Source organism: Taudactylus pleione, unplaced genomic scaffold, assembly GCF_031769625.1.
Source record: "Taudactylus pleione unplaced genomic scaffold, aTauple2 ptg000015l, whole genome shotgun sequence".
NCBI classification, from domain to species: Eukaryota; Metazoa; Chordata; class Amphibia; order Anura; family Myobatrachidae; genus Taudactylus; species Taudactylus pleione.
Genome location: NW_028284417.1, coordinates 8518428 through 8535000, shown reverse-complemented (window position 1 = coordinate 8535000; position 16573 = coordinate 8518428). Strand labels below are relative to the sequence as shown.

At 42.3% G+C, this 16573-nt stretch overlaps 1 protein-coding gene across 5 annotated transcripts in view; it reads right to left on the bottom strand.

Moving 5' to 3' along the window:
• The window catches only part of SENP6 (SUMO specific peptidase 6), a 158142-nt gene that overhangs the window by 61752 nt on the left and 79817 nt on the right, over positions 1-16573 (bottom strand). For all 5 annotated transcript variants that reach the window (XM_088471553.1, XM_088471568.1, XM_088471560.1 and 2 more), the window contains 2 exons: positions 15972-16081; positions 4165-4281 (listed from right to left, as the gene is read on the bottom strand). In XM_088471553.1, the coding sequence (XP_088327679.1) occupies positions 4165-4281; positions 15972-16081 (227 nt within the window). The remainder of the gene's footprint in view (positions 1-4164; positions 4282-15971; positions 16082-16573) is intronic.

Sequence of the window (16573 nt, the reverse complement as noted above, 5' to 3'; positions counted from 1 at the left end):
GCTTGTCTTATATCAAGGTAACAGGTATCTTTCTTTCAGTCCTTTTCTAGGTCCAGGAACATGAGGGCACTCTACAGAAGCTGTGTACTGAGGGGACGTGGTCATACCATCATCTTAGTGACAATGCCACTAAGATGATGGTATGACCACGTCCCCTCAGTACACAGCTTCTGTAGAGTGCCCCTGACGGCATAGCCAACAATCCAGAACTATTGATTATAAATAAGAACATCATATAAGATTTGTCAGCATTTAACAAACACACGTTTGAAATCACAACGCAGAATCACAACGCATGCCTGTGAGCACTGCCTCTTCATCGCTAATAGCACTCATGTTCCTGGACCTAGAAAAGGACTGAAAGAAAGATACTTGTTACCTTGATATAAGACAAGCAAACAGCTGGTACAAGGCTATTTCTTATATACTCTGGGTGCTGGAGCTTTGTCGTATATACACGAGTGGAGTGTTTCTAACACACGGCTATTATTTATGTCACCACTTTTGCACGTCAGCACTTTCTGAACGTATATATATTTATATAATTTCAGACTACAGTATGTTTGTTTTGTTTTTCTGTTTTCTTTGAGATTTACATCGTGGGATTTACACGAAGACACGAGAGACTGTGTGTTTGGACCTTATGGACTTGGTATTAAAATCCCTGCTGTAAAAGTTGTTACACTGAAGGCGCCGCTCCTTCACCCCCCCTATTATCTACATTACTTTGGTCATTTTTTTGAATAGATCACACATTGGAAAGTGCGGCAGCCACCTTAAATAGGGAGTGTTTTTGAGACATTTTATGTGGTTTATTTTAATTCACTATTTCTTTTGATTATATCACATATATTGTTTATGAGCTTTGTGCGCCACTTATACCATTTCATTATATATATATATATATATATATATATATATATATATACACACACACACACACACATATACACGCACACACATATACATAGAGTAATTCTTGAATGAGGGGAATATCAGCGTAAACTGATAAAAAAAAGGTGCAGGATCTGATAGTCACACAGTAAATCAGTGTGCACATGCAGCAGAATGGAGGGCTGAGGTAATCCTCCCACAAAAACACACACAGGCAAATCGGTCCAAATAGAATTAACCCCTCCTTTCCTTCCCATCTAGGAGCATGGAGGGGGAGCAGCAGCCTGAAAAAGGACACCCAGCTCCACCAGAAACTTAAACTAAACTAAGTCAGGTGGGATAGAGAGGGGAGGAGCACAGTCAAAATCATTGAAGGTTTAAAGTGCCAGATTCCAGTCATCACCATCTATAACCCAGAGTCCCAGTGCAAGTTGAGAGAACTAAAGTCCACTAAACATGGTACGCTTTTCTGCACATATGCATAAGAGATATAATTATGTTTTATGGATCCCTTGCGGAGATACATTTTCTCGAAAGTTTTCTTTTCAGGTTGTTCTAGATAATAGATCAATGATAGATTTTATTTTATATTCCTGTTATTTTTATCTTTTTTTTGTTTTAGGATTGTATTTGCTCTCTTGAATGTCCAATACACTGTACCTGTTATAATTAATCTAAAATTTTGTTTTTTCTGAAGTACATGAACTCATAGGTCTCATGAAGTGTTATTGCTTCATTGCTTGGCAATGCTAACCCTGTAATAACTTGAATGTTTTACCCCTCCGCAACTGACAAAGAGCATGGTGTGTGCCAGCAGATTCGTATTGCATTAACCCTTTGATTGCTGCGTAGTTCATTTTTAACCTCTTTTAAGAAGCAGAATGGATGTGAGCGAGTACATGTGTGTGAAGTATTGTTAGGTTCTATTGCCCTCTTGCAATAGGGGTTGAAATAATTTGTGTGTCAGTGTGTGAGAACTGCTTGATTTCAGCCAAATTGTAACCTGTGTGAAAGTTTAGAGCAAGATTGAGATTTGATATCCTGTATACAACCTCTTACAGTAAATATCCACAACAATTAAATTCTATTAAATAACAAAAAGGAGTATGGGTTGATGCATATTTATACTTAAGACACTGTTCAACCTAAACCTACAGCACTGCTAGACTATTAGATCCTGGATTTGAAATGTTAAACCTGTTCTAAAGTGTATTATATCCCCTCTACTTTCTCAAAAATAGGAACATTTGGTGATGTGTACACAAAAATATATATAACAAGAAAGACCGCACTAAATAAATGTCAAAATAAAATCGTCAACAGATTAAATCATATAATATATACGTTTTGGAATAAACTGGAAAAGGATGCTGTTATCAATAACCAAATGGTCACTTGGTGATTGTATTAAAAGAATAGAAAGTGGTGAATAGCGCACGCTATATGTAATGAAAGGAAAATAATGAATAGACGGTGTATATAAAGATTCACATATTAAATAACCTGTCACTAGGCAGATGCATATAAAACATATATTTAATGATAAACTAAATTCTAACCACCTGATCTATAGAAATTAGGTGATGAGTACATGAAATCAACCTAAAGATGAATAGATAAATGACTCAAAACATGTAAAAACATATCAGAAGCTCGACAGATATAGACATGTGCAGAAATAAAAATAAATAATAAAAAGAGATATAAAAATATGAAATGGATATGTCTCAATTGAAAAATAGTATATATGTAAAAAAATATATATATATGCTGCAGCAAGTCACTGTATAGAAGATTTAACCTAACCTGCAGGTTGGTATAATTAAAAATCCATGTCTCACGCTATGTTAGATGGACTGTAATTTCTCCCCAGAATAGGATCAGCGGAGTGGCTGGACGACTGGATGTAGTAATCCAAAGGAGGTTTGTAATCCTATGGAAGGTTTGATCAGCATTGCATGTCCCACGGATTTGCAGAAATGTAACAAACAGGTGGTATCTCTCAATGGTAATAGCCGCTCAACAACCGAGCAGCATGGTGGATAGTGCAGCAGGAGATCCTATAATCCTGTATGTATGTATGTCCACAGTCCAGCTGAATCAACGGGAGTAAGCGGAGCAGGATGATGTCCAGTGAGCAATGTACAAAATCTGAATCCAAAAGTTTGTGAGTGGACTCCGCCTCACAAACTTTTGGATTCAGATTTTGTACATTGCTCACTGGACATCATTCTGCCACGCTTACTCCCGTTGATTCAGCTGGACTGTGGACATACATACATACAGGATTATAGGATCTCCTGCTGCACTATCCACCATGCTGCTCGGTTGTTGAGCGGCTATTACCATTGAGAGATACCACCTGTTTGTTACATTTCTGCAAATCCGTGGGACATGCAATGCTGATCAAACCTTCCATAGGATTACAAACCTCCTTTGGATTACTACATCCAGTCGTCCAGCCACTCCGCTGATCCTATTCTGGGGAGAAATTACAGTCCATCTAACATAGCGTGAGACATGGATTTTTAATTATACCAACCTGCAGGTTAGGTTAAATCTTCTATACAGTGACTTGCTGCAGCATATATATATATTTTTTTTACATATATACTATTTTTCAATTGAGACATATCCATTTCATATTTTTATATCTCTTTATTCATTTATTATTATTTATTTTTATTTCTGCACATGTCTATATCTGTAAAGTTTCTGATATGTTTTTACATGTTTTGAGTCATTTATCTATTCATCTTTAGGTTGATTTCATGTACTCATCACCAAATATTTTCTATATATCAGGTTGTTATATTTTAGATTATCATTAAATATATGGTTTATATGCATCTGCCTAGTGACAGGTTATTTAATATGTGAATCTTTATATACACTGTCGATTCATTATTTTCCTATCAATACATATAGCTTGCGCTATTCACCACTTTCTTTACATTTGGTGATATAATAAAGACATTTTGATTTATTGAAAAATTATGCATAAGCACCCATCTTTATGAGTTTTGGAAACTTAGGATAGCACAACTTTTGAAAGGACGTATTATAAATTATAGAAAGTAAGCAATAGGACCTTGGGTGTCCCTGGGCTTCATGCTTCACTAAGCTCAATAGACAGTAAACTGCAAGTTACAATACATTGTGCTAGGAACTTAAAAATTCTAATTACTAATTAGAGTCACAATCTAAATAAAAAGAACAAAATCTTTACTGTATTACATTAAAAGAAAGGCATATGTAAAATATCCTTACTTTAAGTAGAAATCAATAATAACGTCATTTAAAAATTCTCCTTCGTTTAAGCAATGGAGATCCTCATTTGTGACGGAGATCCCGCCTTTGGCAGGAGGTGGAGGATAAACAATCAATCTAAAAGAAAATAAAACAAGATAAACATGTCAACTCCTTCCTTCAAACAAGATAAACAATTACAGTTTGTATAATACCAAGCCAAGAGCAAAAAACAGGAAGCCCAGACCAATACAGATAAATTATAAGACATTTTTTCCCTCTTTTTATGATCGCTAAATCTATTCCTATGAACTGGAGGCAAACTGTTAATATATGGTCTGTTATGACGGAACACATATTGCTGTAAAATCCTGTGCATTTCTAAAATGTAAAACCAGAGTTATTCATTGGTTAATTTCACTCTCTCTCAAAACTGCTCAAGTTTCACAAAATGAAAAGCTTTACTTCATGTCCCACTGTAATTTTTAGCTAGTTTAAAAGAAGCATCAGATAACAACATACTCTTATCTCAAATCGAAGATTCAATAAGAAGGGGAGAGGTTTAAGGATGCCAACCACAGGGCAAACTATCGTCAGCAAAAAATTGTCTTTGAAGTTATTACCATGAAGCAAGTAATGAAATTACTTCAATCAAAAATACTTTTAATACACTTCTCTGTATCATATTTAAAAAGGTTAGCAAAAGTTAAAAACACTCTAAAAGCAAATCGAAAAAAACATAAGTACATAATAAAAAATTCTCATAGCACCTAAAAACAATAAGAGTTATGGTATAACATACCTTAGTTAACTCTGTCTTCGAGGTCCATAGGGTCCACAGGAACTACCTTAGGGATATGTAGTTGGAGTGATCCAATGCACCAAACAGATTACAGCTTTCCAGCTCCCAGCATGTACATGGCATTCACCCTATATACCCAGCCGCAGGCACTTAGGCTTGTTTAGCTACTACCGTAACAGCAAGAGACGGAAAGTGGAGAAGGAAATACAATGTACACAAGAAATACTCTAAAAAAAACAAAAAGAGGGAATCAATGATCTAAAAAGAAAGGAACAGATCCCAACTGAGGCCAGGTGAGTCAGGGTGGGTGCCCTGTGGACCTCGAAGAAAAAAAAGTTAACTAAGGTAAGTTATACCATAACTTATTTCTTCTTCAGGGTCCACAGGAACTACCTTGGGGACATCCTAAAGCAATTCCCTTAAGGGTTGGGACGTTCCTGAGCAGAAAGGAGAATCCGACGCCCAAAGGAAGCATCCTGGGAGGCAAAAGTACCAAATGCATAGAATTTGATAAAAGTGTGGACCGAAGATCAAGTCACCGCCTTGCATAATTGTTCTGCAGAGGCGCCATGTCTAAATGCTCACGACGGTCCACCAGACCGAGTAGAATGTGCTGTCATCGCGTTTTTAGAATCGGAAGAAATAGTCATACGCAGGCACCGAGCCAGTGTCTGCTTGTTAGCTGGCCAGACATGTTTATGAAAGCCATATGACACAAACAATGCACCAGATTTTTGATGGAGCTGGTACGATCCACGTAGATACGAAGAGCTCGAACCACATCCAGTGAAGCTTCTCCTACAGAAAAGCCAGGAGACTGAAAGGCTTGGATTACAATTTCCTAAATTTACATGAAAACGGGATACCACCTTTGGAAGGTACCCCCCCATCCCCCTTGTACAGAGGACAGCTCTATTCTGATGAAAAATCAAATATGGAGAGCGGCATGAAAGTGCTGCCAAATCAGAAACTCTGCTAGCTGAGGAGATAGCAAGGAGAGAAAGCGTCTTTGCTGTCAACCATTTTAGATCCACAGTGGCTAAGGGTTCAAAGGGGGGAGCCTGCAGCGCCCTGAGAACCAAGCATAAATCTCATGGTGCCACCAGAGGGACAAACAGAGGTTTAAGACGGAGAACACCCTGAAAACAATAATTAACATCTGGCATAGTGCCAATTCTGCACTGGAACCAAACTGGCCATGCAGAAACCTGAACTCTTAAGGTAGCCAGATGAAAACTTGTCTAGTCCTGCATGAAGAAAAGCAAGAACTTGGGAGACCCTGAAAACCCTAGAGTCATATTTTCTGTGGGAACATCAATGAAAAAATGTATGCCAAATCCTGTGATCGACAAGGGCTGAAGCAGACTTCCCCAGCATCATCTGGATCACAGAAGAGGAGAAACTTTTGGCCTTTAAGACGGATGACTCAAGAGCCATGCCACCAAAGCCAACCGAGGTAAATCCGGATATAGGCAGGGACCCTGTACTAGCAAATATGGTCGCAGAGGCATTGGACTGTCTATGGATAGACATGTCAGATCGGTGAACCAATGTCTCCTGGGCCAAGCAGGAGCTAATAGTATTATCCTGCTGCCTTCCTGTTTGAACCTTGGTAGGAGGGAGATTGGAGGAAACAGGTATGCCAATCTGAAGTCCCACCTTACCGCCAGCACGTCCATGAAGGGGGCTGCGAGGTCTCTTCTTCTGGACCCGTACCTGGGGACCTTGTGATTGTGATGTGACACCATAAGGTCTACATCGGTAGTCCCCACTTGTCCGGTCTACATTCGGTAGTCCCCACTTGTCCACCAGGAGTTGAAAGACCTCCGGATAAACAGCCCATTCTCCGGCGTGTATGTCCTGATGACTTAGGAAGTCCGCTTCCCAGTTGAGGACTCCTGGGATGAATATTGCCAAGATTGCTGAAAGATGGCATTCTGTCCACAGCAGAATGTTCACCACTTCCTTCATGGCTGCCGGACTTAGTGTGCCTCCCTGATGGTTGATTAGGCCACTGCGGTCGCGTTGTCAATACTGAATCTGGACAGGCCTGTCCTGAAGGAGGTCCTGCGCCAGAATGAGCGCTCTGTGCACTGCACGAAGCTCAAAAATATTAATCGGTAAGTGACCTTCCTGTGCCGCCCACCTTCCCTGAAAGGTGAGATGACCTGTCACCGCTCCCCATCCTTGCAGACTTGCATCCGTGGTGAGGAGTATCCAATCTGGGACCCACAACGGACGACCCTTGTCTAAATGAGTCGTCTGCAGCCACCATGCAAGGGAGAGCCGAACCTCTGGCGAGATGCGGATCATCTGAGACTTTATCCAATGATACTGACCATCCCAATGAGACAGAATCCATAAGTTGCAGGAACCTGGAGTGGAACTGGGCATAAGCCACCATTTCGAAGGTGGATACCATGGAGCCCAGTACCTGCATTGCCAAGTGAACTGACACTTTCTACTTGCAGAGTAGACTGCGCACACGAGATTGTAGTGCCTCAATCTTGTCCATTGGTAAACAAATCCTTTGCCCCAAGGAATCCAGTAGCGCCCCCAAGTGCTCCATCTGATGAGTTGGAGAAAGAGAAGACTTTTCCCAATTGATTATCCAGCCGTACTCTTTAAAGCATTCAATGGTCATTTGGAGATGACATTGTAACACCTCCTGAGATTGTGCCAATATCAGGAGGTCGTCCAAATATGGCAGTATCCTGCTTCTTTGTCGTCTGAGATGAGCAGTCATGACAGCCATTATCTTGGTAAATACCCAAGAGGCTGAGGACAGACCGAAGGGTACAGCCTGAAATTGGTAATGTTGCTGACCTACAGCAAACCTCAGAAACCCTTGGTAGGATCGCACAATAGGAACATTCAGATACGCATCCTGTATGTCCAGGGAGACCATGAAATCTCCCAGCTCCACCGCCAGCACAATTGACCGTAGGGTTTCCATATGGAACTTGGGCACATGGATGAACTTGTTGAGAGACCTCAACAGAATAGGGCGATGTGACCCATTTGGTTTCTGAAACAAAAAATAAATTTTAATAATAACCCCTTCCCAGTTGCGTCACAGGAACGGGGATTATAACACCTCAGGAGGGCCCCAATAGCCTCCTGGAAGGCCAAGGCCCTGACCGGGTCTGAAGGAAGGTTTGTATCAACAAACCTCTGATGAGGATCCCTCAGAAACGTGAGGGCGTAACCCTGAGTGACCCCCCAGGGGTAGGCCCGCCCAATCAGGCAGTGGGCTTACCTTCTGGCTTAAAAGCTTGGACGTCTGGTTGACCAAAGATTTCTTATGGGAATTACCCTCTCTAGAGGAAGACTGCCACTTTGCCCTACTCTGTGGGCGAAAGGACTGAACTGACGACTGCTTATACCTAGGGGTGGTCGTAGATGGCAACACAGCAGATTTAGATGTTGCCAAAGAAGCCACTATGTCATCCAGTTCTGGCCCAAACAGTACTTTCCCAACAAAAGGCAAATATTCGAGAGCCTTCTTGGACCCTGTATCCACCTTCCAGGTTCTTAGCCAAAGAGTTCTCCGGGCTGCAACTACAGTTGCCGACACCCTAGAAGCCAAGATACCCGCATCAATAACTGCTTCCCCAACATACACAACTGCGTCTCGCATCTGACAGAGACAAGACAGCTGTTCTCTGGTAGCACCAGGTATGCTATACTCTAGAGATGGCGGTCATTCTCCCATAGCTTTGGCTACCCATGCTACAGCTGGTCTGGTAACAGCTCCAAATAATGAAAATATTGATTTCAAATAAATTTAAAGTATTCTATGTGAATGGGTAATGTAGAGCTGCTAATCAATCCAGTAACATGAGCATCAACCGTTGGAGGAATTTCCCATTTGTTACATTCATCAAGTTCCTTGTAGCATGGAAATCCTTATTTGGAGTACACCATGCTTCAGACATGACAGTCATAAATTGCTCAGACTGAGGGAAATAATCTTTAGCCACCTTCTGACGCCTATAGACCGGAGTCTTAGATTTCGGCAGAACCTCCTCTTCCTCTATACTTAGGACAGATATAACTGCTCTCACCAGGGAGGGGACATCCACAGAGGATTGATGGTCTTCCTCCATTGAGTAAGAAACAGAACTCTGAGTATCATAGTGCGATGAGGAGGCAGAATCAGGATCCTGAGGTAACGTCTGAAGGGAACCTCTCTTATGCCCCTGCTTTACCGCCACTGGTCTATTAGCCTGCATTACCTGCTGCGGGGCTCTAGACGGCAGCATACTCTGACTAGAGTGAGAAAAAGAATCAAACCAAAACAGATTCATGGGGGACATATACATAGAAAAATGCAAATGCTGTGGGTACCCCATAGCAGGAGGCAGTACCGTAGAAGAAGCTTGTGACGCTGCAGCTCTGTCTACTAAATTTTACAAAACCTGAGACCAAGAGGCCACCCAGGGTGATTCTTGTGCCGGTGTACCTGATAGAAAAGGTGACTGTTTACAACAAACAGTACACAAACCATCTTGCACAAAATCCTGCTCCGACAGGCCTGCCAAACAGGATTTACATGACCTCAGCGCCGGAGGCTCATTCTTCTACAAATGCAATGTGACCCTCTTCACATTTGTGAAAAGCCAATGAAAACCCCCACACACCTTTACAGAACGATGAGGAGAAACACAGTGATAGATATATCTGACAGTCTGGAAAACAAAAAGCAGTATAAATACAGCAGCTAGCATTAAAGTCACATACAATGCATATATACATTCAAATGCAACTGACCAGCCCCACCGAGGTATTGGCAGGATATAGAGCACTATATACCTGACCCAGGAGAGAGACCAACAGCTTGCAGCAGTGCACCCAAGGCGGACTGTGAGTGTCTCACAAATGAGGTGGTTAAAAATAGCAAACCAGACGCGGGAATCCACACCGGAAGTTGCGTCTGGGTTGGGGGAGCGCCTATCTCCCCTAAACTGCGATTTTGACTGGCCTCACAGTAGCAGATGCTTACTAGTGCACAGCAAATTTGTAAAACAAGAAAAAAGACAAAGGCGCTGCAAAAAGGACACACGTGCAATCACAATTAAATTTAAATAAAAACTGGTGTGTCACGCTGCTGTTAGGGTTGCCAACCGTATACAGAATAAAACAAGAAGAAATAACAGCGCTGTGAGACACCTGTGGATAAAATTTAACCAGCTATGTCAAAAAGATAATTTAATATACTCAAATTAAAATAAATACATCATTGGCCAATGAGACACATACACAATATACAATAAAAAATAAAAATACGTAACACTGTGATGAACAATCACAATTTATAGAAACACCATATCTAAATGTATCAATTAGCAACAATCTGCTAATATTTAGAAAGCAGTGATGTTAACTTCAAGTGGCTCATTAATCATTCACTTTACTTTACGTATGTGAGAGAGATTAAGTTCTTCGTATGCACAAGACTACAAATCTATTATCTTGTTTTATAGACTCAAAAGTCCTGAGCAAGAAATTGGTATCATAATGTTCCGTATCATTATGAATTGTAGTCTTGTGCATACGAAGAACTTAATCTCTCTCACATACGTAAAGTGAATGATTAATGAGCCACTTGAAGTTAACATCACTGCTTTCTAAATATTAGCAGATTGTTGCTAATTGATACATTTAGATATGGTGTTTCTGTAAATTGTTATTGTTCATCACAGTTACATATTTTTATTTTTTATTGTATATTGTGTATGTGTCTCATTGGCCAATGATGTATTTATTTTAATTTATGAGTATATTAAATTATCCTTTGACATAGCTGGTTACATTTTATCCATTGGTTACAGGTGTCTCACAGCGCTGTTATTTCTTCTTGCTTACTAGTGCGTCTATTACCCGTCCCTGGCGACAGACGATATGGCCCCAGCCGCCTTAGTGAGGACACGCGGACGAGTCCTTCACCCGCGGCAGCCTCCGATGCGTCTCCTACAAGCCGCTAGCTAAGCTTCACTGTGGTTCGCCGAAATCCCCAGGGCATATAGCGATACTGACGTTTCAGCATCGGCGGAGGTAGGAGTTGCGGTACATGCGACCTATTCGGCGCCTAGTACCGCTAAACTCAGCAGTTTCCAAAATGATGGTAAATAAAAAAGAAGGAAAAGCCTGGGACTGCCTAAGCAGTCCCGCTGTTCTAACCGATGCGTCTGGATACTTGCCACGCACCAAACAAAAAAACTGATTGCCTGTGGCTGGGTATATAGGGAGGAGGCCCTGTGCATGCTGGGGGCTGGAAAGCTGTGAGCTGCTTGGTGCACTGGATCACTCCAACTGCATATCCCTAAGGTAGTTCCTGTGGACCCTGAAGAAGAAATACATTAATATCACTGTGGTCTGCAGTAGCTGAAGGAAGCCAGAGTGTGCATGAGCTTGTAATAACTTGTTATTGCATGCACAAAGGACCATGTGGATACCGTACTCTGTTGTTTCACAGAGGCAGGTGCTGGGAAGGTCAGGAAGGAAGCAAGAACTTGAGAAGATTGCACAGAGATGCAGAAGAGTGTAATTCTATTTGGGACATGATTAAAATACAAATCCAACAGCAGTGATCACAGAGTTCAGAATTATCCCAGGGACCCATCATTTTAAAAATTGAGGTCCTAGTTCACCATTTCTGAGTCCCATTGTAATTCATGGTTATGTGTAAAAACCCTTTAAGTACCCACCAGACTCCCTCCCCCATGTCCCTTAAGTGCCAAATATACCTCCCCCCTGACCAGAACACCCTCAGAGGCCCCTTAAGTACCAATAAAACATCACCTATGCCAGGCCTGGCCAAAACACTAATCACGCCTGTAGATGGCGACCAACGTGCCTACAGCAATTGGGAATGCTGGCCTCTGAAGTGATCGGAGGTTAAAGAAGCCTCTGATCACTTCAGAGGCCAGCGTTCAAAGGGATGCAGTGCGCGGGTGACGTAATGATGTCACCCGCGATGTGAGGAGCCTGCACGCCTGCTGGATCCAGTCTGTGGCAGCGGGAGCCCTGACAACGTGGATCGGTGCCAAGTGTGGTCAGGAAAGTACTGCACGGGGTGTGGGGGCTGTTCTGCAATGGGGGTACTGCATAAGGGGCACTACTACTCACTGCATAAGGGGCACTACTGTGTCGTAACATGAACAAGGGACACTACTATGTGGTGTAATGTGAATAAGATTGTGCTGCTGTGTGGGGTAATTTGAATTGGGGATACTATGTGCGATTTCGGCAGGACAGACTCCACGCCCCTTTTTGCATGATATGCCCCCTTTTTCGGGCTCGGTAGATCACAATGTTTTTAGCTTTAAAAGTAGATCACAGAGTCCAAAAGTCTGGCCATACCTGAGTTATGCCATTAGAACGGCCCCCCCCAGAGGAATCGGTATGATTTACCGCCGGACCCATGGCCGGCGGTTGGAATCCCGACAGCAGCATCCCGGCAGAGGAGGAAATCCCGATCGTCCAAGGTAAGTATTGTCTAACCTAATTCTACCCCCTAACCCTCCCTTAGGGGTGCCTAACCCTAACCTTCCCCCCTAGTGCTTAACCCTAATCCCCTCTCTAAGTGCCTAAAACCTAACCACCCCCCTTCCCCGCCGCCTAAACCACGGCTATCTAGATTTAGATGCCTTTCATTTAACCCTCGCTGGGATTAAGCAGCCGGGAAGCCGGCTGTCGGGATTAGGTCTGCCGACTTCCCGACTGCATACCCCCCCAGATACCTTCAGTGCCAACCAAGGACACCTCACATGCTCTGAGCCCCAGCCATAGCTCTAGATAATGAAAATATTGTTTCTGAACATATTTCTATTTATAGGATCTTTAAGAGAATCCACGGTAGGAGAGACTTCTCACTAAGTACATATAGTAACTGTAAAAAGATACAAAGATGCTATCTTTCCATTTATCAGGGTTACTCCATGCCTTTTCCATCAGCTCAGTGAGCTAACCGCACCCCCTCCTCAGATTTAGGAAAACTCAGCTTTTACCACCTACTGGGTACCGCTACAGCACCTGTATCAACAGGTGGTCTCCCATTCAAGTACTAACCAGGCCCAACAGTGCACAGCTTCCAAGATCAGATGAGATTGGGCATGTCCAGTGTGGTGTGGCTGTAGGTACTACTGGTTTAACTACTGGAGCCTTCTTTGTAGGAGCCGGCTCATCATCCTGTATATTTAGAATTGATTTGACCGCCCTCACCAAAGAAAAAAAGACATCCATTGTAGAAGGATGGTCCTTCTCTCCCGGGTAAGACCCTGGAGAAGAACCCGGCGCATCATCCGATACCTCCGATGATGCGTCTGAATCTACATGCAGAGCAGACTGATAAAATTAACGTCCGCTTAAGGCGCCTACCGGTCTGTTTGCAACAGCCAACTGAGCCATACTCTGACCAGTGGGTATAAACATCCATCCAGGATGTATAGAAGGGGAAAAACATGGCATGCTGTGAGTATCCCATTAAAGGAGGCAGTGTGGGAGTAACCAAATGATCCACTAGCTGCTTCATCACCTGAGACAAGGAGGCACCCAAGATGGTTCTTGTACAGGGTCTGGTAGACTGGACTGGTGATATGGTTCTTTATAACAGTACATCAACCATCCTGTATAAATTCCTGAAGGAACAAGCCCACCAACAGGATTTACATGAAACCAGCACAGGGGCTCAACCTCCTGTTTCCCTTTACTTTGTGACATATTCAACAATAAAGGTAACAATACAATGCAATGTGACAGCCTTCACAAATAATAGTAAATGTGAAGTGCACAGAAAAACCCCCATCCACCTGTCAGAGGGATGAGAAGAAATACAGTGATAGTTATAATCGACAGTCAGAAATAAAAGGCAGTATGAACACAGCAGCTAGCAGTCACGTACAATGCATATGCAAATTTAGTTGCACTGGGCTCTGAATGAACTACTCAAAACATGATGGATATAGAGCACTATATACCTGGCCCATGGAAGAGGTATACAGGGAGACTGACCCAAAATCTCCTGAGATCAACAGCTACAGCAGCGCACCGATAGTGGACTGTGAGCGTCTCATATAAACGAGGCAGGTAGGAGAAGCGACCCAGAAGCGCGAAAACCTTTGAAAAGACTGCGTCTGTATCGGGGGAGGAGCTGCTAGGGGAGCGCCTACCTCCCCCCTAAGCTGCATCAACTGGCCGGTTACGCTGGCCTCGTAGCAGGAGAAGCATCTGCTGTCGACCTCCGGCATCAGACTATAAGGCCCCGGTGATCTAGTGAGGACGCAGATGCTCTGGGCCCTGACTGCAGCGGCTGTTTCCGGTGCGTCTCCTACACCAGAAGCAAGGACTACCGCGCGCGATTCCTCGTAAGCGCGGAGTCGTCTTAACTGACATCTCCATGCGTCTGGTTTCAGTCCGTGTCCCAGCATCGCTGCTAGCAAGCTCAGCCAAGACCTGTTGAAATCACCAGTCCAGTTACTGATGTTGTGGCCCAGCAGAGGAAGATGGAGTCGCAGTAAATGCGTCTTAATTCAGACGCTCAGTACTGCCAGCCCAAAAACATAGAAAATAAAGTAACACACAAAATAAAAGCTTATGACTGCCTGAGCAGTCTGAATCCTGCCGCTCCAAACAAACAACTAAAGGCCTGTGGCTGGGGTATATATGGAGGAGGTCCCGAGGCATCCTGGGAGCTGAAAGCTTTAACTGTTTGATGCCTAGATCTCTCCAACCACATTACCCCATGGTATCCCTGTGTATCCCTATGAACCCTGAAGAAGAAAAAAGATAATTACAAATGATACAGGTTCTAAGTAAAGTGTGTCACCTCCTTCGAGAAGTGGTTTACCCTATGAGTTCCTATCTGCATTTAGTGACAAATATTACAGAGAAAAGATACAGGTCAGAATAGATTGGAGAATCTGTGTAAGTCCATCTAAGTAATGGTAGTAAACAAATCCCTGACATTTTTAAGGTATGTTTTACATCAACTGTCTTCCTCTAATTGCTAAAAGTGCCCATCCACTAGACTATTAAGTTGAGCGTTTGAACGATATTGTTATCGATCAATCATTCATAAATCATTTACAAATAGTTTGCAAAAGTGTCTAAAACGACCAGCGATGCGCGTTCCCAATGGTCGTTCAGACATCCATCATCGGGCAAACATGCTGGACAACCTGACGATAATGTCAGGTTCAGCATGTTAGCAGATGATTGATGTGCCTACACTGAACGATTGCTCATTCAGTGTAGGCACATCACAAACTGACAAACGTTTGCACGAGTACAATGTCGTAATCGTGCAGTCGTTTTCATGTCTTCTAGTGGATGTGTGCCTTAAGAGTCACAGGGTTGCCAAATCTGGGACCTGCACAGATCTCAATTGCAAATGTGTCTATACAGAGAATTGCTACTTCCAAGGCACAAGAGATTAACACTGACAACTCAGTTAACCGGTTTCATGGCACTATTATAAACTCTCAACAGTTACCACCATACAGGTCATGCAGATCTGATATCTCTGACTTACAGTGTAATCGTGGAGCTCACAGGAGGAATCAATATTCCCTTTTAAGGAAGGAAAAAAGGCAGCAAACTATATGGGAAACGATAGGACTATATATGACATGCAACTTGGTACTCAACTTCTCTATTGCTCCAAATCTTAAATCCCAACACACCCCTAATAATCCATATTACCTTTAGCATATGTGTGTGTCAATACAATGCAACAAAAAATTGATGATATGCTATTAAAGTGTTGTTTCTTTTTAAACTACAAAGAGCCTTAAAAAATTAAACCATGATGAGGTTTTATTACATCAAAGTAACCCATCAGCCTAGTTAGTGAAGGTTCTAGCTGTAGCCCTACAAATGTTGTACACTGCTACAGACAGAGCACTCTCTACAGGTGCAAGTGAAAAGTTTAGTTTCTGTCACCACCAGATTAGACTATACTAATGATCAGTTAATGAACTTAAAATCTAACAACGATCTTTATGAAATCTATTTATGAACTTACTTTTCAATGGGACCAACAAAGACATTGTGTGTGTCTCCAACTCCATCTTCATTGAAAAACTGCAACTGAGCAGCAGCATTCCGCAACTTCATCCGGTTTTCTGATGCAACCTGCATTACAAGCGCAGTATTGTTACTGTCCTGTTGCTGTAAACAACTGTTATCAAGACAATAAGAAATGTTTGTCAATCGAATATGAACTAGCTATATGTGGGGTAACATTGTATGTATTTGTATGCATTCCACTATTGATCACATCATAATAAAAGATTAGACACTGACACATATCGAAGCTATCCGAGTCAGTGTACAATTACTCCAGGAAACCTGCATTAGACCTCTACATATATGTATTCGCTGGCTTACTCTCACACTACAAAAGATATACAGGAACCAGTCTACACGGCCATACGCTAGTGCAGAAGGCAGAAGTTTAACATTGTTATATGAATCAAGAACTGTGTGTATTACTTTGTTTAAAAGAACATTGTAGGGATATGCCACCCATTTATACAGTAACATAATTGCAAAACATATTCAATATAACATTAGCATAACAAAATCCTTATTCTGGATGCTTTATAAAATTTAGATGGTAAAGCA